Source organism: Diachasmimorpha longicaudata, chromosome 5, assembly GCF_034640455.1.
Source record: "Diachasmimorpha longicaudata isolate KC_UGA_2023 chromosome 5, iyDiaLong2, whole genome shotgun sequence".
Lineage (NCBI taxonomy): Eukaryota > Metazoa > Arthropoda > Insecta > Hymenoptera > Braconidae > Diachasmimorpha > Diachasmimorpha longicaudata.
In genome coordinates, this window is record NC_087229.1 from 9,638,714 (window position 1) to 9,664,822 (window position 26,109).

The 26,109-nt window shown below is 39.9% G+C and overlaps 2 protein-coding genes across 2 annotated transcripts in view; one reads left to right on the forward strand and one right to left on the reverse strand.

The window, feature by feature from the left end:
• Positions 1–24,978, forward strand: part of LOC135162372 (zinc finger E-box-binding homeobox 1) — a 39,605-nt gene extending 14,627 nt beyond the window's left edge. The window contains exon 2 of the mRNA XM_064120746.1: positions 20,525–24,978. Within this exon, the coding sequence (XP_063976816.1) occupies positions 20,645–22,621 (1,977 nt within the window). The 5' untranslated portion in view covers positions 20,525–20,644 and the 3' untranslated portion in view covers positions 22,622–24,978. The remainder of the gene's footprint in view (positions 1–20,524) is intronic.
• Positions 1–26,109, reverse strand: part of LOC135162382 (protein FAM8A1) — a 121,464-nt gene that overhangs the window by 89,198 nt on the left and 6,157 nt on the right. The window lies entirely within an intron of this gene.

Below are 26,109 nucleotides of genomic sequence, written 5' to 3' on the forward strand. Positions count from 1 at the left end.
GTGCCAGTGCCCCCGGCCATTCAGGATGATTCGTCGTGACGGCCGATTGAGGAAGAATGACGCAATCCCTTCGTTTTTTATTTACAGTTGATGCATTAAGATTTTGACAGTAAATTGTTCGCAGATAAAAAAAATTATTATTCAGCATTTCCAGTACCATTTCGATATATTTTTAATCATTGATAAGAGAAAAGTGTCAATTTTGAAAAATTATATTGAACAAAGTGAATAATTAATGCACACTATCACAGAAAATAAAATGATGTGCAAAATAATAATTCTACGTGATATTTCCAACGTTTTAGCAGAAATAACTTTAATATGCAGGACAAGAGCAATTTTCCAATTATTTATCTATGAAATCCCCTCCAGTTTTGCCCATTAGGCCGAAAAAATCCACTTCTTTCTCCTCCCAAACGTAAATGCCCGAGTAAAACATCTTCACTCATGAACAAGTGCCCAGAAAAATAGACATCCCTCGCAACTTCTTAGGTACCGTTCTACGAAACTGGCGCGCCAGTTTAATCATTATCGGCAATCTCGTTCCACCGGCAAAAAGGGAAAAATCTAGGTCGGTTACTTTTCGCTCTGTCTCACTCCCCTCCCATCCACCCCTCACCCCTCTCCACACCGTACTCGTCTCACGATACCGACTCAATCGTCTCCGGGACAAGTTAGGTTATACGAAAGAGAGAACCGGCACAGACTGAAACCGATCAAGTGATCGGTGGAGTGGGGGCGGAATCGTGGGATTTCCGGAAAAATAAACCAATTTAGTCTCATTTCTGATGCTGTATTCCTGCGGTCACCGATGGATTCTCCTCCCCCTTGTCCATTACACTTCTAGTAATGGGCCTTTACTTATTCAGGAAAAATAGTGAAACTGAACGAGGGATTCATGAGGGATAGATTCGATCGATTGAATCGTTGGAAAAACGTTTCTATTAATCGGCTAAACCACACGGAGTCTTTTTGTTTTTTTTTCCTGTTTTACTTACTGAGTTGACGGGAAACCGCAGGATATCGAGAGTTATGCGACGCGGAGGCTGCCGGGTTTTGTAATTTTTCCGAGTTTTTTCAACAGATCGTTTAGCACAGTCGATCGTTAATAGCGGAGAGAATGAAAATTTCAGGAGGAATATTGTCTTTGGCATTTTGTGATGTAACGATTACATTTTAGTTGATTTTTTTTTTTCATTTTATCGGTTTGGCGAAACCGAAACCGCGTGGAAAAATACCTGTCTTGATGAATATCTTCCAGAAATCTATGGAAAAATCTTTGAAAAATTAATCAAAAATTTTTTTGGGGGCACTATCATAGGAACAATCTCCTAACGATTGCTGTAAAATATCCCTAGACATATTTCTCTCCGCTGTGACTCAAACATGCTCTCGCGGAACGGTCAGTTTTTCATGCGTCTAAATGTTCCGCATATTCAGATGATGCCCCCAGTGTAAGCACTCATTGAATGATTTCAACACACCGAAGAATTATGAAGTCATGATTTACGGAGTAAGGATTTAATTGCTCTCGTGCTGTTGCACTCAATGAGAGACTTAATTTATTAACATCGTTAAAAAGGGTAGTGCATGGAGAAATTGAGATTATGTAGTTGAGCATATTAAATTGTTTTTGAAATTGACAATATATGTACCGTGTGACTAGAAGATAAAATTGAAAGTTGCGGATGGTGTTGCTGAAGAGAAAAGGAACTTTCATTAAGCGTTATAAAAAAAAACACATTAGCCGCGAAAATCATTGATAAATCACTTTTCTTCCTCATTTTCACGGAAAATATTTTACCCCATCGTAAAGTGACCACAGATAAAATTTCAAAAATTCATACATACGAATAGGGAATTTTTTCCCCGTTGACTGGGCCCCTCCTGGAGTTCCAGAAAAAAATCTCCCCCTCGTCCCCACAACACAATGAAAATCAATGCTTGAATTCCTCGCAACAATGATCTTCCATCATTTGACATTTAATCCTGACCCCACTGCTGACCCCTATGCATAACCTCCTGTCATTGATGACGAATAAAAAAAAAACGTCCGCGTAATGATCCTTCGATAAGACAAAAGCACACACGAGATTCATCAGGCCTCACCGGACCTAATTGAGCGTGTCCAGCGGTGTCCAAGCGTGGCCCCCTCCCTCTCCCAACACGAGCAACGACATCAGTCAGTTCTCAGTCGTGACAAAAACCAATAATTCATAATGAATAAATGGAAAAAATGACAAAAGGTTTCGTCAGGTACATGCCAAACGTAAAAATCCCATCTCAGTCACTCGAACATTGGCTTTTACCAGTAATCTCTGGTTGTCGTTTTCTGCTCCCCCGGAGGTGTATTCGAGGACTCTGACTAGGCCAGCCGGGGTTGCGAAAGCCAGCAGCCCGCCTACATCGCCTCGAACTGTCGTGATTCTTATGAGGCTCTCTCGGGCCTTCGAAAACACTGCGACCGAGTGCTGAGTACTACACAAGGATTTTAACATCACCTGCGGGACTTCAACAAGAAAATACTTCGGCTTGTAAACCTATTCGTCTTCATTACTGACATTGCTTACCAGAGGATCATTTTGTCTTCAGAGGGAGGGACTAATTTTATGGGGATTTCGAGGGGTGAATGGATGATGATCGAGTCTAAAGGATCAAATTGTGAATCTTGAATTTTTTACAATCATCAATTCAACTAATTTTGATGATGAAATTCGCTACTTGAATTGCACATCAAAGTTTCTCTGGGAACACCAGAGGAAAAATTTAACGCCTGACGAAAAAATGATTCTAATCGAACGACGAATGCGATTGGAATGACTATCTATCCAGTTATTCGATCTCGAAATTGATTGAATTACAAGTCAATTACTTTGGTATTCGTTCCATTTTATTACTCCTCCATTCTCCTCTTTGTTTTCGGTAGACTCATTGTTTGTAATAGGATATATCCTGATGAATTTTCACAGCATTAAAAATGGGATCAAAAGGTTTGTCTGACTTGCCATTGACCGTTACATGACACACTTTAAACCCGTTCATTCCCGAAAATCCAGTGACATTTGATTAACGAATGGACAGGCGCAAATGAACCCCTGGTCATCGTTTTCACTGGCGATAATGCAAACATTTTTTTGTGCGTGTACCAGCATGATGAATTTAAGTGATATGAAATTCCCCCCCCCCCCCCCGTCTGGCCAAGCGAATTGAAAGTGAAACGGAAAACGTGGAATTTGAATTTCTTTTTGTAATCTTTTCATCGGAATAGGGAGATATTAATCATTTTCTATTGAATCGATGAACGACTCGGCTCGAGAAATTTATTTATCTCGGGAGTTCCGAGGATCGCTGAATGCGGCTTAATTAGTTGTGATATTTTTAATTTCTTTATTCATCGGGCTGAATTTAAACGATGGAATTTCTTCACGCTAGGAGAATTCAATGTACAACTGTATTAATGCTGATGAAGGAATTGGAAATTCTCTTTGAGCTGGTGGGGGAGAAAAAGTTGATAAATAGTTTGAAAAATCTGACAAATTTTGCTGCAACAAATGTCCTAATTGTGGAGGATATTTTACGATTATTAGAAAGTTAACCACAACTGAAGTTGTGTCATAAAATCCCCCAAAGTAATGCCAATAATGTGGCACTTCAAATTTTTACCTTCAATATATTATAAATATATACTCATCAAGTATTTTCCCATGTTCGCGAAAAAATATTGAGACCCGATTTTTTCACATTTTTTGAGTATAAAAAATAATTAACGAAGTTATCGGTCTGACAGGGGCTCCTGATACCACGAAAACGAGATAAAAAATGTTTAATAAATAACAGACGGGGCAGAACGACTCGTCTGCATCGGGACTTAACAATCGCCCGACGATTTCCAAATTTCGCCGCGGTCTCCTCTCACAATCAATTCATCAATCATCGAAGTACCTCTAGTGCTCACTCGATCTCTCAAAAGCCTCGATGTACCCCTCAGGTAGCTTTCATGAATATTAATCACCTCTTCCCCCTCCTCGACCTCCAAAAATAACGAGAAAAAAAGGGGAACAAAATCTCAAGATTTTTGTTTACTTTCCCGCCTGGTTAAGGCCCTCGTATTTAACCTCAAATGGCCGCGCGAATTTGCGTTAAATGAGGCAGCCGGTTGTACATGATACGCGTAAAACTTGCAAGAGCGTGTTCTGTCGTCGCAATAAATCGTTAAAACATTTTTCCTTTTTTTTTCCCTCCTCCTGAGATCCTTCTCCCGAGACACGACTTTATCGGTGAAAATAATGTATCGATCGGGGGACATTCTTTTTCGTGTCGAGATTTATCGTTTTTACACAACCGATTTTTTTTTTCTTTTTCGATTGTTAATGAATCGCTTGATGTTGAGTCCTGATTGTGACTTTCATCGCGGGATTTAATGTAGGAGCGAAACTTATGGGCAGTTTATAAATTATAATACGTTTTGGAATAAATTTCGCAAAAAAATTATCCTCATTTTGATCTCCAAAATTATTCCATGTTAAATGCAGCCGTAGAATTATGTCGCGTGATACTCGAAGTCATTGAAATCTTGACACGTGAAATACCCGTTTAATACACGTTTTGAAGTCACGGTGTCACCCAATCACATGCTCTTTTTGTCATATTCGTCCCGGAGTCGCATTAAATTATGTTTCTTCTACTTCACAACTGATGTCATCCCTCTGACTACTCAAGTCAAGCTCCATCACCTCCAAAAAATGAAGACAGCTCGTCGCAGAATGACAATAACAGACTCGAGATGGAGAAGGCGCGAGTCAAAGCAAAATTGAGAAATGAAAAATAATCAAAAGAATTGAACAAAAATAAAATGAAAAAAAAAATCTGCATATAACCGTTCAGTACCTCCAGGCAATTCTGTTATGCGCAGGAGACCTTGGGCGAGACTCGCTTTTAATGCAGCTCAGGCCATTTTTTTTTTCAACCAGTGTCACTCTGAAAACCCAACTTCCGGGATTAACTGTTCACAGTATTTTCTTCTCTTCCCGCCCCTCGGCACTTTTTCCCCATCTCTTTTTACCCTGAAGTAGATCAAATCGGAGTTAATTTTCCGGTTAGACATATTATATTTGTCATGAGGATCAGAATTCGCTGATTTTCGCGATTAATAAATTCTCGACCCAAGGATTTTCTTTATATTCTCCTGAACTTTTCCGTAGAAGCATTTTTTTTATCTATTAACAATATAATATTCTTCACGCGCAATATATAATTGTCGGCCAGAAGCAATTTTTCCCCTGAGTGGAGGGGGAATATACGGGCGAAAATATAAACTTTCACGATGCGTTAGCTTGCACTTTTATTTTCACACAGTCGTCTCTTTTGTATCATCAGAGCATAGTGGGGTCTTTACTTATAAACTACTCTCGTGATTGGGCCACTTCTTGCTACCTCAATCAGCGAGTATGACTCTGCCGTTCTCGTTTTATTTATGATTTCAGGGGCTTTTTTATCATCGAGCATAGAGGTATATGTGGTGGACAAGTCTACTCTCGGGAGAATAAAACAAAATCATGGATGAGTCACGTGATTTTTTTTTATATCTGTGATGAACATGAACGCGGGAATTAGTGGCTGAATATGCTGTAAATTTTATGATCTTGTTAACAAGGAAAATTAGAATGATGGAACGGAGATTGAAGTCTATTGTTATGTAAACTTACTTCGTGCTATATTGTTCCGTAGTTTTTCCTCTCTGAGAGAAATAAATGATCATTTATTAATAAATTAACTCACGTATTTTTTTTTAATTCAACAAATTGAGAGGAGATTTTTTTTTTTGTTATAATTCCCGTCTTCACGTGAAATTAGAAATCTCTGAACCCTGGACACACGATTTTTTATTAATCAAATATCAATTCCATTCCTGGGGGGCTGTCTGAATCGTCCTATTAATCCCCATTCCCCAGAATAATTAATCCCCCGTGAATTGGCTATCTCCCTAGATCTTCGAAATTAGCACAAAACGGTCGGTAAAAATGTAAATCGGGTGAAAACCAATAAATCTCCGAATGTGAATTGAGGATTAAAATGTAGCTGCATTATCGCCATATGCAATCGCATGGTTAATTCTCAAACGCAAAGAGGCCCATGCGTTATGGGATCCTGAGTATTTAATTACTATGGAATAATTACGGGTATCCTTCATGAATAATAAAATCCTGACGCGGGGACATGTATGTGTACCGTACGTGTAGTAAATTAAGTGCGCAGTGCGTTTGAAGCTCTAACGTGGAACGAGTCTTCCAATTATCATCCGGTATCGATACTCACGTATTACCCCGGGTAATTGATTTATACCTTCCTAGACACTTTATTTTTCGCTCTACTGCTGGGGGATTTAGTAGTTTGTTTATGGTACCAGGTGGACTTTTAGTCCAATTACATTAGTAATGAGCACAATGAATATTTAATGAAAATACAGACGAACTTCTCAATAAATTGATTTTTTTTACTGGACAAGTGAGAATTCAATGGCGATTCACAATAGACCCGAATGACGGAGCTAAAAATGAAACGCGCAATTGGGACAGGATAACTGTCCCTTCACTCCGCAAATTGATCCATGAATCGCAAAAAATTCCAACCTGATGGAAATCAATCCGATTTTACTTCACGACACATTACTAGGCCGTTCTCCATTATTTTCCCCTAGCGTTCAGTGTGATACCCTCACTCACGTGCGATAATTTTTATCACTTTTAATTTGAAACACAATCGAACACGTCCTCAATCCACCCGAGACAATCTCCCCCTCAGTGTCTCTACGGCCTTGAAACTGCAGCCGTTGATCGTCCCAAATTCCGATGAGCACTTCACAAGGAAAAAATTACATCCCCGCGCTTCAAATTTACTGTTCATTCTCATTTTCCTTTTGTTTTTCTCTCTCATTTTATCATCGAATGAATCCATCTAGATTACTCCGTTCATAATTGCAGACTCCGTACACTAGCTGATCGATCTCGCGGATAATACCGTTCGATGAGTCAGTAAAAATGCCAGACGAAACCGGAAGAAATGTGATAATCACTTTCGATAATTGTCAACACACGGAGAGGAGTTTTTGATAAAAATTATTCTACCGTTCCATACGAGTCTATCAGGACCCATCGTTTCCTCATTTCTGTCTTGAAATCGGGTAAAAATTAATATGCAGTGATTAATTCTTATCCTCAGTTGGAGAATCTTGAAAATTTCTCCCCACGCAGTTTATTTAGAAAATTTTTTTTCATTTTTGAAAATTGATTTTTCTCCCGCAGCGTCTGTCGACTGCCGGGGCATTTCCCCTCGCTACTGAATAAAAAAATTACGAAAAATACGATTAATCATCCAAGCGGTCGTGGCTGCCCTGTCCGGCCAATCATTTCCTCTTCAGACGTCTCGTTAGCGATACTTAAGAGTGGAGGTACAAAGAGGTCAGGGGAAGTGATGAATCGGGAAAAAATTGTTCGCGGGAATTCAATGAGTTCTACCGCGGATCAAAGCGCTTGTTTATTTAAACTGAAATAAAAGTTCTTGAGCGTGAGAGTCATTTTTTTCTGATTCTAAATTGTTAGAGAGACTTCATAATTGTGTAGCAGTATGTTATGTAATTTTGGAAATAAAAAAAAAATTATTTTATAAATCACCAGAAAAATTTTCTACGTGAAATACTCCATAAATAATGTAGCAATTTAAAAATTAAAATTTAGCGATTGCAAAGCTTTCATTCACAAGCCAAAGCCTTCCTTATTATTAATCTTAAATCATTTTAAAATTAATGAATATCCCCATAAACATTGTGAACGACAGACAATTAATACACAACCAGTGGTGACTGTAAACCAGTAAAAAGTTGACGCCACGAGTTATCACATCAATTGTAACTATTAGAAACACACATAACCCCCCCTCCCTCTATGATGCAAGAGGTTCCGTGTTTTCCACGTACTCAACACGATGAATAACGAGGAATAACAGAAAATAAAAATAATAAAAAAGAGAGAGACTGAACGAGAGAGAAACAACAGGGGATCTAGATGGCTATCGTGCGAGTAACAAGTCGATCGATAAATCCCATAAATCTGGTGTGTCCGTACGCTTGGGATCCTGACGTCCTTGCGAACATGTAGACCGAGTTTATGTACCACTGGAAAAAGGTTGAGGGGAAGGGAAAAAAAACCACTTGCCCCTACTGACTTTATTCCCTGGCTTGTTTCACTCATTGTATTTATCTTGGGTGAAAAAACATTTTCATCTTTTTCGCTTGCATGAGTTACACAGTCGTTAAACATTATGTTTTTTATTCGAAACCAATTAACTTTGGCGAAGTAAATGTCTTCATTGTAATGCGAGAGCTATTAAGATTGCGATTTCAGTTAATAAAAGGATTTATCATTTATTAAGCGATCCGAGGGTTTGTGGGAAAATTTATTTATCGGAATTTTCAATTGACTCGAAACAAGCGGAATAAGTAGAAAATTGGTCGTGCACCGCTTCTAGTGGAGTTATTTTCGGTCGTAAATTAGCAAAATGCTTTTGAATAATTATTTTCCACATTTTTTCCTGTTCTGTATTGTTTATTGTTTCATTAAGGTTATCGTAGATTTCTGTTCTGTTGAAAAATCTGGTAAAATACAAAAGTTTGGTGAAGAATGTGGGATATTCTTTTTTTTATTATCAAAAAAATTAAAAGATCTGATATTTTTCCCTCAACTGTCACATCCCACGCGAGAAAAATCGTATAAGACCCCAATTACTACAATGAGAGAAGACTCCTCGCCAGGTCTGATCCCCATCATCACCCTAACCAGATTTTTTTCATCGTGGAGTATAGTAATTTTGATATGCCAGGAATTTCGGACCTGACCCGTGCAATAATTATAATCATAAACATTTATTCTTAATCGACAAGCATATGCAGCATAATTCAACAATTTCGTGAAAATATAAAAATAGCCGAATGGAAATGAACGGTAATTCCACGCCGTTTCACCGATAACTGTGATTTAGAATCATTTAAATCCCAACGTCCGTTGACTCGAATCCACTGGATCCACCTACGTGTTTCCATGCGACTCAATGCATCTATCCTTGTCGGTTAACTGACGACTACCACCGCGGCCTTAATATGACTTTAATGCCTGCACAGGCGAGCTACTCGTTGGATTTCTATTTCGTGATGTAGCGTCAACTACACTGAGAAACAAAATCGAGAAAAAAAAAATTGTCAATTTTCATTCCGCATGAATATTTTCCATTCGGGGGAGTGTCCGCAACTGTTCGAGAATTTTTATGGTCGAAAATTGACATGCGGAGAAAAAATGCGAAGAAAAATTGCAGAATAAGTCCGAGTAGAAACAAATGTCGGAATTTCCCACACCTTTTGCAAATATTTTTCTGGCAATAGGAACGCTCGGAAGAAAATCCAAATTAGTTGAAGAAAAATTACCCCATGGGTGTATGATCCTTCAGTATTCAGAAATTATTGTCCATCCCCAAGTGATTTTCTTTTCCACCAAACCAATCGTAAAATATCATCTGCAAACAGGATTTTTTTCATTGAATTACACTTCGTCCCAGGATTACCTTTCGGACAGTAAAATGTTCCACGATTCTCTAGTAAAATTTATCCAACTCTTCTCTCCGTGCATTCATACTGGAATTACCAGGAAATTGCGAAGACCTTTCCGAATGATTCTCCCCGAAGACATTTTATTCGACTCTTTCAAAATCTACTTCGCAAAGAATTTCTCATGCCTCGCGATTCTTTCCTCCACTTCATGTTAATTACTTCAGTCATATTGAATGTTAACTATGTGAGAGGGTGAAGTGCAGAGTGCCTAGTGGTGAAACTTTATTACATCTCGAGTGATTGCCAATAAATCATTCGAATCCTTATTATTTTTTCTATTAATTGTAAAAGAGAAAAAAATTGTAAAATTAGTAGATGAATGACCGTCAGCGACAAAGCGCTGCGTAAGTTTTCAACGTAAAATTGTTGAACGCTGAAGAATGTTCACTCATTCGCAAAAATAACGTGAGTTCCGTAAACCTATCAAATTTCTTCTTTCATTTCTATAAAAATTCGGAAAGCGATTATCCCTCGTGGATGACGTAAAATTATTCCGCAATTTCTCCCCGAGTATATCGCCTCGCATAATAATCGAAAAATTCCCCATAAAAAATCAAATAAAATTCCATAGAGTCCCGCAATGTTGCCATCTTCGGAAAATCCCCTGGACGTTGCGCTTTTGCATTTAAGCCTTCATTGTATTCCACGAACGATAAATTACGATGTAATTGATGCAGATACAGAGCCAAGATATCTCGCGGTTATGGAACAGTGCGGTTGTTCCCGTGGCGTCAAAAAAAATGGAAAAAAAGGCCCAACATTGGCGCACACACGATCCCCCCGAGGAATAAAAGAGCGCATGGAAGACAATGCGTGCTTGCACGTATTGCCAAAGATGGACGGGGACTAGTTAGCGGGCCCATTGGTTATTTCGTATGCCGAGGGAGAGCTCGAATTCTTCGGAAGAATTTATTTCGCATTTTTTTTTGAATGATTTTTTTCTGCACTCGCCTTCTCTCATATTTTTTCTGTCCATCTTCTCCGGGCCTGACGCATCTGGCGGAAACCAAGTGCGTGGGCGGATGTGACTTTAAAATGCAGATCGGGTAGGATTTTTGTTTTCCGATGCCTCGGGCTCATGTCAGATTGATGAATATGGGAGATTTGAGGACCTGGATGGACGAATGGGGGAAATAGTGCGACTGTACGGCAAGGAATTTCTTTTACCTATTTCAGAAATGTTTTTATGGAAAAAAATTGAATTCCATAAAAACATCTGAATATCAAATAGATTTTTATTATTTTCGTATTGAAAACTTCTCATTTATTTGAAATAAATTGATCTGCTGTTCTAATAAAATCAAATTTTCATGGAGGCTTCGAGAAGTTAAATTGTACGCTTCAATAAAATTCACGGGCTACGTGGAAGAAGGTCGCGTTAACCTAACCCAGAAAACGTGAAATCCGAATGATTTAAATTCTCTAGAATAATTCTGATTCAATTTTTGATTACACATTTCACTCCAGTCTACGACCTTTCACGATCATCTCTCCGATAGTGAAACCATGGAACAGAAATTTCTTCCGCCCCACTTCACATCAAATATCTTACGTGATGTACATCCAGCCTCTAATAATTATAACACGTCTTCCACTCATCTTCTTCAAATTTATTGAATTATAAATCTATTATTAGTATTAAATAAAAATCGTTCCATGAGCTGCACGTCACTTTCTATTACCAGAGGATAATATTAATTTTCCTACTGTCCTGAGACACAAAGAATTCATCACAGAATGAAAATTAACCTGTTATTTTTCCTTTTTTTACTAGAAAATAATTTTTTTTGTCGTGAGTTATTAATTTTCATTTTTTCAGTTTCTTAATTTTATTTCGGTTACTCGCATGAATTATCCCGTCAATGTGGGTTATGTACGCGGCCGTCAGGTGGGATTAAGGCGCTTTATAAACACTCCGGCGTTGCCGTCTCGACTAATTAGCAATTAGGCTTCTATATAAAACGTCGAGAACCGAGGTGGTGCTTTTCTAGGCCATAATCAGGCACTTCTGGGACGTGTTCCATGGATTCCTCGCTGGAGCATAAAAAATAATCTCTCACATTAAAAATCATTTTTTCCCCTCTTTTCTTTATTCTCAGCGTCTTCTCTCAGACTAGTCCGGAGAAAAAAACGCATTTGGATAATTAAGCTTTGAAGTTGAGGAGAATGTGGAGCTATGAATCATTCAGAATGATGAAAGAAGGTCATATCTGGGGAAATGACGATGACGGATGCAGTTACGATTGAATTAAAAAATTCAACTCGAAAATATTATCTGATTTATTTTCGAAAACAAGTCCGTAGCGAAGCTGGGAATATCATGGAATTTAAAACAGATAACGACTTTTTTTACAAATTTTTTTCTACAAGGCTATTATATCTAGAAAAAAAGTTATTATAAATATTTATCTGTTTTTAAATTCGGAGATTTCCCCTGAAAGAAAATTCAATGAAGAGGACAGCTGAGATATTTTTTATAATTCTTTAAATTTTTTAATTTGTCAATGGGTAGTTTTATCCAACTAAAAATCCCCGAATTCGTCGGATGTTTCCTCCCACTTTCCCCTCACTCCATAATTTTCCCATTATAGAGCCATTAAAGGTCGCAAATACATCAGAAAAAGGCGGCAATTTAATACTATTTACCACCCTCCCAACAGCAAATAAGTGTATCTCCCTCTGAATCACCGGTAAATACAGTACGAAGGTATACAATCCCATGGCAATTCTAATGTGAACATGTGTATCCGCTATCGAGCAACTCCATCCTCCATTGAGATTGTTCCCGTGGGCATGGTGTGGCGTCGCTGAGGCGAGCGGGGGCAGTTAACGATGAATTCCAACCTACTTAGTACCTTCTCTCGACACAAAGAATCGATAAAAATAAAAGAGTTGAGGAGAGAAAAAAATTTTAAACATGAAAAATATCGTGCACAAAACCATTTAGACGTAACACAACAGTATTGCATGTGGAGATACGAGGCATGCGAGTTGCTTCACTCCCAGCTTCAATCTGAATCTATAATGCCCCACTTAATCTCGAGGATTTCATACCCCTCGCGTGCCAATGCCCAACGATACATGTGGGGATCTAATAAATTTCAAAAGGGAAATGAAAATTTTTCGTTGATATAATGCATTTGTTCTGCTGAATTAATTCTCTTCAAGAGACATGTTGACCAAATGGTTGATTCCATTTGTTTAATTGAACAAAAATCTAACGATTAATTGATATGTCTCAAAAAATAAGGAAGAGAATCTCCCGCGAAAATGAATGAATAGTTAGCCCCCACCGCCCACTCCCCTAATTAATTTAATCCCAAAGTCACTGGCCTGTCACACGGTCCCCGCAATTCCCCCTGTCACTTGGCAAACATGGCTAAACACAGGCTGGCAGGTGACACACATATTTCAATGGTAGTTTATACCCACCACAAGTGCACATACGCACAAAATGTTAAATGCACCCAGAGTTCTTGCGGCTGAGTGTGCACTTGCTGCGAAAAATAATTGCATAATGCTGTATCTCGTGGGGACCCAGTGAACAACACTTGGCATTTCTGCGGGCGCATGTACTCCACATACACAAATAAAATATCCAATGAGTGTAATAGACTCAACTCACTGATATCGTATTGGTTGTATTAAAGGATATACGGGTGCGCTATTTCCGCACGAACGACTACGAGGTTTATAAAGTCCTATCCAATTCAATATGCTGGATATAATTGCATAATACTTTGTTATCTTACGTGCGGGATGCAAAGTGCACCGGTAGATCCGGAGTCTTGGCTTTGGCATTAATATTAATCGATTTGTGGATTGATTATCTGTGTTAACGAATTCGAGACGAAATTTATGAGATTTTTTCTGAGGAACTGCTGGAAGGATATCGAGTTTACTTTTATTTGCATAAATCTATCTATTTATTTAGTTATATTTTTTCTTATTCATTTAATTCGATAAAATCACCTGTAAAATCACTGCGAATTTTAATAGACGATAGGTGATCGTCCACCTAAATGGAATTCGATAAAAAATAACTGTCTGTCGAGGATATTTTACGATTCGTTAAGTAGAAGAAAACATCTGTGGATGCGAGAATTATTTTTATTGATATGACTTTTCCCGGGAAAAATGAAATCTTCGGTTACGAAAATAGGTCGTCCACATGTACATGTTGATTTTCTATTTTATAAGATTTTTATAAATTATTTGCGGACTCCTTCAGTCTGTTTAAAAAAAATTGAAAATTCGTGCGACAGGATTCAGACCAGTACTTCCGGTTTTTCCCCAATTCCCATGAATCGCTAATAGAGTAATTACTCCTGATCCCTAACAAGATGAAAACAACCCCAGAACAAGTGTAATATCCGTAAAAAGCGCGTTCAATAATTCGAACGAAAATAAATTTCCTCACAACAACGAAACAATGTAATTTAGTGGGCGTGTAAATACGAGACTCGCACAGTCTTTGATCTCGTTCGCCGAATTTACCGGCGTTATGCCCTCACAGAGTAAGAGTATCACCAGTTGTCCCAGGGCGTATAATCCACCGACTCCGTGTACTTTTTCATTTTTTTTTCCCCTTCAATTCTTTTGGGTTCGTGCTGGTACGTCTAATTGCGCGTCGCAAGTGGGTTAAGGGGATTGCTGGTGTGCGCACCACAATTATGGGTATGTACCCGACGGGTTTCATAATTTTTTAATTGCTCCCCCTCTCCACCCCCTGCAGCATCCTTTGATTATAAGGAGCCCTGGAGAAAGCGGAAGAGCGTTAGACTTTGTTCATTAGAAAATGAAAAAATAACGAGACAAGGTCAGTGTTTTTCATTTTAAGAGAATTCCTTTCTTAGAAAATTGTTATTCAGATCCAGCCAACAACCAGATGATCAATTTTTATTGATAGAATTTTAATGAACAATGAAAATGAACAGTCATTGATAGCAATACCTATTGTTTTTTTATAAGTGAAAATTAAATATTCGCTTCAGGATGGGACAGAAAGGGTCACGCCAATGCATTTTTTTTCGGTCATTCACCCCAAGTCCTGCATTTTCGTTAAAAAAATCCTGCAATCGTTATCAGCAGTGTAATTACAGTTCTGAAACAGTCACCCCAGACACGTCATAAAAGTCCGGTTTAGCCCCCCCCCCCCCCCCCCCCGGAGAAAGTAAAAAAACCGTTTTATTCTCGATGGGTCAAGGCAAGGTCACAATCGGTGTTGATATCACACCGGTAGATCTTTTATTAATAAATTTGCCAGAAAAAAAACAGCGTCGATTCAATGATTCATGAAAATAGCGCGACAAATGGGCGTCATGGGGGCCATTACCATCGCCATTTTACGGGTGACAAGAAGTAACATTAATTCACATATGGTACCGAGTTATGCTGAATGGAAGGTAAAAAAGGGGGTAGACTTCTTTGAGATGCTGGGCAGCCAGTAAGCGTTGGTTAATTGGCGTGGATTTCTTGCGAGCCCCTCGTTCTCCGTTAATGCACAATTATCCAACCGGAAACTGCGGCTTTCGGCCAGCGTTTCGTGTCGAATTTTATTTATTTTAGGCTTCAGTTCATCTGTTTTGTTATTTCAGAATTTTATGGGTTTAAACATGGGGATGTGCTCCCAATTCATTTGTAAAAAGAGGAATTAACGTCCTGCACCTTTTCAAATGAACATTAATTATTTCCGACGACTGAAACTGTCGAATTTCTATTGATATCCAAGAACAACGAAAAATTTGACTCCGAAATAGAAAAAAAAATTACCATTTTTAATCACAAAAAAATTGTTTACCGCGACTGCTAAAAAAATTTGCGAACCCATTACCTCCGCATTACCATCTCTCTAATGTTTCCAATACCGATAATTTTATAGAATCAAGGAACATAATCGCGCCAATAAAAAAATTGACAGTTGAGTAAAAAAAAACAATTTTCGATCCCAAATATAATATCTCGTTTTCATTTTTTTTAACCGGAGGTCTGTGGTGTCCGTCGAGGTGAAATTATTCGTGCAAATGAAGCGATAAAGTTGACCAGCAACCCATCATTAAGGCTTATAAAGGCGATCGTAAAAATTTGACCAATTCCGGTCATGAAGTGGAGTTATTCACTCGGGATAAAAGAGTGTTGGCCCAATGGGCACACACGTTTGTCTTCTCCCCCCCGCGTATTTGAAGAGCCCCACCGTATACCATTTGACCAATCGCAATTCTCCATCAGCAGTTCAATGAGAAAAAAAAAAAAAAAAGATACCGCGAAGGGGCATCCAAAGGATGGGGAAAGACAATTTCTTTCTCTCAATTTCAAACGCATATCTACCTGATTAACTCTCGATTCGGTGGTCATTTGCGCGCACTCGGCTTTTCGGTTGAATATAAAACTGCGGGATGTCGAATGGTAAATTGCACATCTGAGGGGGCTATAAAATTTATTTTTATTTCCCTTTGACATGAATTCAAATTTGCATATAGGGGAGAGGGAAATATGGAAAGTTTTGCAATTATTGGAGAGCAACGGTGGATGGATCAAAGGGCTTCCGTCTGTCAATGAGTTCTCGAACTCGCGTACTCCTACGCGGAGAAATGTTATCCCGATGAACATAAAAATTCCTCCACCAGTAGAGAAATATTTCCCAATCGTTATAACATATTCATTACTATTTATTAATAATGTTTCCTATTATACATTAATTTTCCGTAAATGTCCAGTGAAGAACGAGGAAACCTAAAATCCTAAACTCCACATTCCGCCCGTTTAAACCAAAATCGCTTACCCTGACCCAAAAAATCATAAATTTCAACTTTGAGGAACGCAAAATTTGCACTGAATAGCGAAAGACTTTCAAAAAAAGTAACTCTTATCCGCCAGTGACCCCAGGGTGCTTTCTACCTGCAACCAATTACCAAAAGCCTCCGTCCACTTTGTATTCCCCAAAAAAAAATATTTCCCCCAAAAACTTCTCGATCCACCACACAGACGCATCCGTGTGACCCACATAATTTTTTTTCCCCATTCTAATTGCCTAAATTCCTTTGTCAAGTATCCGAATAATTTTTTTTTCCATCGAGAGCGAAATTGCCAGACCCACCCATCCCAGGAGTATTTCATCTTTCCCTCCCCCTCCCCCCTCGTCTCATTAACTTTTCTGAGTGCCCATAATGGTCGACGGTGTTTGGGGCTTTTTTTTTTTTTATTTTTATTTTGTCAATTTTTTTCTTGTCGTTTTTATTTTCTTAACTGGGCATTCATTAAACGCGTACGCCCATGGGCGCAGCTGGAGCTCCCGTTTGTATTGACAAGTCAACGGATGGTGACTGGGGGGGAACCCTCGATTATTACAGATCCACCGAGAGGAGCCAGCGGATACCGTCGTTTCTCTTTCGATGGCACTTTTGCACCCGATTGATCGGGATCGCACACGCCGATCTTATTAGCAATTCTCCCCTCGTTTTTTCGTATATTCTCAGTTAATATACATCAACGTCGTACACTGTGCAAACGCCAAAAGATAATTGCTAGGGAAATGCGGAATTAAGTAATACAGAGCGCTATTAACGTCATGTCGTATAACATACGGCTATTTCGATGATAAAATTATCTCAAAGAGCAAATGTCAATGGAGATTTATGCGCGATGAATAAAAACGATCAAGTGGAAGACGATAGTAACTGCGTGAAAGTTTATGCAGAGCGAATTGTCAAAGGATTTTGTGTTGATAACGGTGAAATATAAGTCACTAACAGTCAAGGAATATTTCTATTTGCCAATTCCACAAATAAAGTGGTTTATTTTAATGACTTGTTGAGATATGAAGCGAAGAAATTTTCGAAACTCAACGTTTTTTTCCATTTCCGGAAATAATTGCACGAAATCGGGTCGTCAGTTCAAATTCTCCCAGCTTTCAACTCTCTTTACCCCATTCCGCACCCCTCCCCCACCTTACAGGGAGAGTACTCGTTGAAGAACGGGCTGGCGAGTCTCTTTAAGTAAATGATCCGAAATTAAATCATCTGAGAAACACGAATGTCAATTCCAACCGTGTAATGAGGTATATTACATTTCAAAACCAGTAAAATTTCTGTTACTGTACCCTACAATTGAGGTTTTTCAGTGAAACACTTCTGGAGATATTTTAAAAACATGTTTCCAAAAAACGCAAGCTGCTGTTTATATGGACGACTCGTCTAATCGCATTGACGACCTCATCCTCCGCAAACCGTCCGCGGAAAGCGCGCATCGTCTGACAAAAACGCACCGCAGCATCGGCTCCGCGCGCTTTCCCATGTCTCCATTGTGGCGTTACCTTTAAGGCCCTTTTCTGCTGCGTTCAGCCTTCTCCGCAATGTTCCTTCCCATCCTCTGGTAGTCCGTCCACCGAATTTTGTGCTCCTGCCGAAAAAAAAGGGACCGCAGAATGCCGTTAGCGTCAGCATCCGTCTCTCCGCCGGTAGCCGCACGCGGAAAAAAATCCGGACCGACGTCAGACCGCAAGGGAATGAAGCTCGGACATCCGGGTGCCTTCCAACGCGGGCTTGGAGGCTCATTGTTGTGAGTCTGCGTGGCATTTACCGCGCGTCCTCCTCCTCCTCCTCCACCTCCTTTGTCTCTTTCACTCGTCGACTTAACCTACACAGCATTAATTCAGCATGGTGCGTTACAACGCCGGGCGCTGGCTGGTGGGGGACTAAATCGGTCTTGGTCTTGGTCTGGAGTCAACCGCGTTGCGCAATCTGCGGGTAGAGGTGATCTAGGCTTGGAGCTAAAAGTTAACTTATACGAGCTCCGCTGTTGGGTTGCCCATAGCGCGAATTTATAAGCTGACTAACGTGCGTTCCCACGGCGCGCACCGATACCTCGGCTATATGGGAGTCTGGTCCACGGCCTAATGCCCGCCTTGGCTTTACTTACACCCATTTTTCCCCTCGTTCTCTCTCCCTCCCTCTATTTCATTTTCAATGGGCATTTTTCCCTGGGTCTCGCTCGGCCGCTTATGCATTCGCGACAGCGCACGCGCACCAAGTGGCTTTAAAACGCGAATAAAATATGGAGCGAGAATTGCTAACCCAAATGTCGGGGTTGCAATTGCAATTTCAAGCGGCCAGAGCGGCTTTTCCAGGTACAACAAATTTTTGAAAAAACACCTAACGATTTCCGGGAAATATTCCACTGAACTGCTCTGGAATTTTTTATCAATTTTTCAACGTGTTTATGAACGGTTGAATGGTAAAATCATGGGTGTGGAGATGCTCGATTTTAAATTTTAAATTTTTCAATTGAAAAAAAATTCTGCTGGAAATAAAAATTAATTATCTATTTTCAATATTTCACTGGATTTTTTGTTCCTAAATTTTTACATTTCTCAACGAATGAAAGATAAATTGAAGTTGATAAGAACTGCCGCTGGGATTAAATGCATCGATGTCAATGATTTATTCAGATTCCGGACGTTGGAATGCAGCTTTTTGGATTTTTAATGTTCGAATAGTAAACGAGCAACGGTAATGAACATGAAATTTCCTCTGAAAACTGACGCCCATGCGCTCACGCGGTGTATCTGTATTTCTCAATGATGAAATTCCCCAAGAACTCCCACTTGATAAAAATTTCCAACGATTGGACGGGAAATCTCAGTTAAGAATCTTGAACAGGACACTTCTGTCCCTTTCCAACTCTTCCATGCAACTCCTCAGACTTCATAAAAAATATCCCACCGTGAGTTAAAAAAAATTCACGAATATCTTTCGAACAGCATAATTCGTACTAATTAAATTTACTAGTAATTTTTAACGATTAGCTATCTTAGCTACCATTTCCATGGATTCTATCGGAAAAACTAATATGAGATCTTTAACAGTACCCCTTGGACAATCTTCAGACCCTCCCGCGCAACTCCTCAGAATCCCTATGAAAATTATATCCCCATGAATTCCATCTCCACTCATTATCGAGATAACGAAGCACCTAAAACGAACACGACTGCTATCATTACAAACCGTTACGATAGCTCTCCTCAAAGTCTCCAAATTTTGACCCATAAAAATCCGGCCCACTGCATCAAAAAGGCCCGCAGCCTCTGGCCCTAAACAATTTCAAATCTTTCCAATTCACAGCTCCATAAACCCACAAAAATCTAAAAATATTCCTGAACAAATTCCCCACCAAGAAGAAACAAAAATAGAAAACCCAGTGTCGAAACTAGACTTCAATCCATCAAGGACCCAACAATTACCCGAAATGACGTCGTAAAAAAAAGAATTCCAAGCCGATAAAATTTATCTACCAGATTGAATAATACTACGTGTAAAAAACCGAATAAAAGAAACAAGTACAGCCTCGGTCTGTCTGTTCTGTAGGACAGTGTGCCCAATAACGGGTTACCCCCGAGGAGAGATTATATTCCAAAACCGGTCTTTTCATTTTTTCTCCTTCTCTCCAGCGCTCCCCTCCCCCTTCCTTCTACTTCACATCGATTGGATATAGAAAACATATACCTGAGGATATATCCTGTATCCACATGGGGTTCAGCTATGACGCTCGAATTTCTAATAAATCTTTAAGGCATAACTTATATTTTGCTTCTGCGGCATCGGATTTTCAAAGAGTTGAAAAGTCGACTTTACTAAGTCAACCAAAAATAAAAACAGAAGAAATGTCAAGACTAATTTTCCCTTCAAGACATTTTCTCGGGGACCAAGGTGAAGGACAACTTGTCACGAAGCAATAAGTAGGGCTATAATAATGATCCCCGAGTCCAAAACCGCTCCAGATAATCAAACACATCCCGATAATCGTCGGATCGTAACTGTAACCCCAACACCAAATTAACCATAAAGCTAAAAGTACTTTTCTGATTCATTGCAGGTGCACCTGTTGAGACATCCAGCCGAAGTAAACCGCATCGAGTCCCAAGGATGCCGTGGCTGATCGGGCGAGAAGATTCTCGACACGCTTGAGGTAGCCAGGAGGTATTCCCACCCCTGGATGCAACCAGACCGCAGAGTATCCTCCAAAAATCGTCTTCCATCGCGAGGCTCTACCAGCCATCGATCTGCATCAGGACCAGACAGCAGCATAAATTGTCCATCTTCAGCACTGAAGGGCACTGGCGCAAGTGGTATGGACCTGACGGAGACGTTTCCGGCGGGTGGTGTTCCCGGTGATGACCTAGGGAAGACAGACTACTTCGATTTCGTTGTGTCTCCTCCGCCGCACTGCGGCTCAACGGGCGGTGTCTCGGACGAGGATAGTTACCTCCACCGAACCACCTGTCGAGGTATGAGTTACCTGCAGGACAGCCGTCACGATGACCACGACACTCACACATCATCCTTCATCAAAGAAACCAACAACAACACCTTAACAGCATTACCACCCGCATCAACGTTGATAGGAGCAATGAACCATCATGGCGTTCGCAATCACTGCGTCAGTACAGAGGTTCCAATGGAACAATCTGACTGCGACTACTGGAACACGGATGACAGTAAGGAACAGACAGCTAGCATATTCCTGGAGGACCTCAACAAATTTTGCTGGTCAACAGAAGCCACACCAACAAGTCACTCCGACGTCCCAACCACCGACAACTCTCACCGCATCACAACTGCCAATGACCGACAGAATACAGACGGCGCCATTTACACATTAACTGTATTAAACAATGAGAATTCGATAGACGCCTTGGACTGTTGCAAAAGTCCAACAGCCCCGTCAACCGATTCCTGGTCCCTCCGGCCAAACCTTGACCTCGACGCAATTCTCAGTCTGGAGCCGAGTCCCAGCGATCAAGATCATGACGTCCAGAGTTCCGTCGATCAAACCAGAACTACCGAGAGGTACCACGTGATAGCGACACCATCGTCGCAGTACGCTGACGACAGTGGTTTCGTCGAGAGCAAGGAATTATGCAGGCAGTCAAATCCTTCGGGCGATAATAACAACGATTGGAAGCTGTCCGACCAGAATCAGCTGCAGGAAGCGGTGGCTGCAGCTGCTGCTGATAATGCCGAGAGCCTCCTCAGGAGTGCCCTCACGGGGAAGATCTACACAGGATCCACGCAGATACCCTCACCCTCTCCATCCCAAGGATCAACGATCTCCTTATCAGTCTCGAGTAACGCCAGCGGTGGTCTTCAGATTCTCGATCATCAGGGCCAAGGGCAATCCCAACAGCCACCCCAGGAGTCACAGAACGAAGCCATGCACGCCTGCACGGACGATGATCTCCTGTTATCTCAATTGGCGAGTGCCCCATTCCGACCCGGTGAGTACGAGAAACTCAAGAGCATTGAGAACGAGGTGGTAGAGTCCTACTGCAGTTTGGAGCCAGTCTGCAACGTATCCTCAGCCCCAACAGTCCTCTATACACTAGATCCTCAAAGTGGTAGTTTGGGTACGATAACGTTGCCGGCCGATTTGGGAACGGTAACGGTGGTCGCAGCCCAACAGGATTTGCTGTCACAGACAACAACGAGAACCGAGGAGGCCCAGCCCACCAGTAATCAGATACAAATAGCACCGGCAAGGTCCAGTACAAAGGCACCCAAAAAATATTGCAGAAGGTCCAACAAGAACAGTGCCAATAGCAACGGTTCCTCAGGCAATACTTCCGGCAATGGTACCAGCGGACAGGGGAATGGTTCAGGATCACCAAGCTCTGTTCAACGAAAGGAAAGATCCCTACACTACTGCAGTATCTGCAGTAAAGGCTTCAAGGACAAGTACAGTGTCAATGTTCACATCAGAACGCACACCGGGGAGAAACCTTTTGCCTGCAATATGTGCGGTAAAAGCTTCAGGCAAAAGGCACATCTTGCCAAACACTACCAGACACACATGGCCGCCAATAAAACTAATGTTGGAAATGGCAACAGCAGCAGCAACAGCAACTCAAGTCCCTCAGACACATCACGAGGAAATCACAGTGGTGATTCAGCCGTTTGTAATCCATCGAGTTAGTTTAGCTGTTTTTATATATTTTTTGAATTAATGTTTTTTTTTTTGTTGGAACCCTGAGACAATTCTGATACGGTTGCTAAAGGGAGTTTCTCGTGTGATAAATCCGGTGTTTAAACCGTGTACAAAGAGCTCTCTATTTTTTCTATATTCTCTTTTTTATCGCTGTTACATTCACGAATTGTCTTTTATCATGGAGAAAACATTTGGGGTATCGATCAATGCCCGATCGTGTGGTGAACCGATTTGCTGGATTGGACACGTGTTAGGTGAGGTTTATGGGAGGGGGTATGGGGGGGTCGTAGGGACTGGATGGTGCAACACGAAGGGGCCGTGACTAACGATCGTACGTGGAGAATTCAATGCTCCACGAGGTGAACGGTAGTTGGGGGAGACGTACCGATGTTGGAAAGGTGATCCTCTTGTGGTTGATGCTCGAATTGAATTTTTCGAGGCGATTGCCGATTTATGGGACCGATAGGTGATGTAGATGAACTACGAGTTGCACAGGTTTTACGATGAACCTTGAGTTCGGGAGAATTCTATTGGAGGAGATATGAAAAAATGCCACGATTGTATTCAAAATTCGATGTATTCCAATGCATTTGAGAACTAATGTAAGACTCAATCTATCCGTTACTCTTCCAGAACTATGATAAAAGTATTAATGACAAATGAATGAAAAAATCGGAGTGTATTTGTAAAGCGCCCGATTGGAAATTAGAAAAATTATTTATAGTTAATTATACGAATTCCTCAATCCGTCCATGACAGCTGTGAAAATGTCACGGCCAAGTGGCGCTCAAATGTGATGCTTACAAAAGAAAGTCTTAATTCAGGGTGATTGCAATCGCCTGGGACTGGTATAATGGAGATAAAGGGATTTCGATAGATATGTTCTGTTCTGGTCGGTTACACGATGTGTGGTATTTAAATTCTATCTGAGACCTTCAGTCACACGAAATGTTGCCCTGTAGCGGTGAGATCGTTATGTGCAGCTGATTTTATAATAAATGGAGAAAAGAAAATGTGTGGAGACACTCTTGCCCCATCGGCCACTCCACACACACGTATTTTATCATATTATTTATTTATCGAGACTAGACTTTTTATTACTTGGCCAACAGAACTATGTAAAATACCATCCGAATTCATAATTCAGTACTCCTTTATTGTCTCAATGTCGTTAAATGGAAATGTGAAAAGGAATTTATCGTTTAAATTTCGGCTCTGGGCCCTCGTTGTTTATTATTTTTGATGAATCATTCGTACTTGAATAACAGCAATATTTAGGGAATGATTGAGAACGGTTGGGAAAGGTTAGAAAATTTCGTAACAGTTTCCAAGGCACAAAAAAATAAATACTATGTAGCAAACATGTGATTGACTTGTTCGTTGTGAAAAAAACAAATTTCTGACTGCATATATTTATTCCAATGGTGGAACAGGACAGGCTCTACCACTTCAATTTGACCTTAAGTTTACGAACATTTTACAATGACTTTATTGTTTTAACTTTGGAGGTCTGAATTTTAATTTCGATGCTAAACTCTGGGAAAACATTTTTTTATCTTAAAAAAATTAGAATGTTCATTTTCTTACGAATGTTGATCTGACGTAATAGTTGCTCATAAGGATCAAAAAAGATCTACTTTACGCACAAGTTGACCAAGCGATATTATTCCAGATACAAGAAATTAATTAACTGGACATTGAAAGTACGTCTCATATTTTCCGATTGCTTTTCAATCATGTATTTATTTCCTTGGGGGAGACCCCCCGCTGTGAGACCATTAATTACGTATTAATTTAATTGTCGAGATTTGTGTGCCCACACACTGAAGGGATATTGCATGTCTCTATCGGCCTATTTTACGTTGAATAAAATTGCGAAATGTTTTTCGTCTGCGTGATTTGATCTTAGATTTTTTTACGAGCTATTCACGGACACGTGGAGCCGATTTTTATCACTTGCGCAATGAGAGGAAATTGATTTTTTTCTGCGCTTTCGGGGACTTTGATCGATGGGAGGGAAGTCGTGTGGGTTTGATTTTTCCATTGCGGAATGTGCATGGGAGAAGGGCATTTGTGTCACTGAATAGCAGTAAAAATTTGTGATGGAGAATTCTTTCAAAAAAATTTTTTTTTGTCAATTTAATGCTTTATTTTATATGAGATTGAAATTACTTATATTCCTGACTTTATAATACGATGAGATTTACCGAGTTATCATTGTTAATTACCGAGACAATCGTACTTTTATAGGGGAGAATCTGTAGACAAGTTTTATAAAATTAAATGAATGAACTTGACGTTTAGTTTTCTATGGAATTTTAATTGAGTTCCGGGAGCCGATGCAAGGAAACTGCAAAATATTTTTTTCATTTTGAACGTATTTTAAAGACCCTCGATGATTTGAGAAGTTTCATTCTACATCATCCATTCCCGGGTGTTCAATTAATTTCGCTAAAGCATAATAATAATCACTGACTCGTAGAGCAATGAAATCCAAGACAACGAACATCACAAAAAATGTCACAACGATTTCTCGCCTAAGTAATTAGTTAGCACGATCTGTGATTTAGGTACATACTCAAGGAGTAATTAGAGAATTATAGAATTCCGATATACCATTAAGCTACTCGAAACACCATTAACTCCATTCTTCAGAACTTTCCAATAACGAATTAATCAATGAATGTGACTAATTTATAAGAAAGATCAAATGATTAAATTTTAATGAGCGCAACAGTCGAGTGACCTTCCCCCCGGTATTTCCGTCGATTGTGAAACGAGGGATTTTTCAACACGAGATCTATCGTCCGTTCTTTGTCTGTTTTTGTGGAAGGGAAATAAAAATGAGAGAAAAACCCACACGCGATGTACCTGATTCGGTGGGCCTACCACTTCGAAATGCACCTATTGCCCAATCTGTGAACATTCGGGGGAGACAATTTTGACGTGAGGTGTAATTTAGGTAGAGGTGGGAAACACAACACACACCCTCGTGCACATGTTTGTGGAATTAATGAAAAAATACACGTGGGAATGTATCGAGAGCTTTGCGTGCAGATGTCCATCTTTTCCTTAAGGGCGTGACCTCGACAGTTTTTAAATGTAATTTTTTTTTTCGTCTTAATTCGAATTTGATTCACATGCGGCGAAACGTTACTCAAGCAATTGGGTAATATTGGGGGCATTGTTGATGAACGAGAGATTACTAATTAAATGTAACAAATTTTTTCGCGGTTTTTTCAGTGATGAATGAGGATTTCTCGGCGCGATATGACGTCGGTTAATTTTTTTTAATTAAAACTGATTTTTAGATTTGAATACGAGACATTTTAAAAGAAGATGAGTTATTCCCCTTTCATTTTGGACTTTTCATAAATATTTTTCAATTCGCAAAAGACTTTGTTTATATTTTTGCAGAGTTCTATAAAAATAATGTTTTACAGTATTTTTCGTATAAATTTTTTTAAGGGCACGAC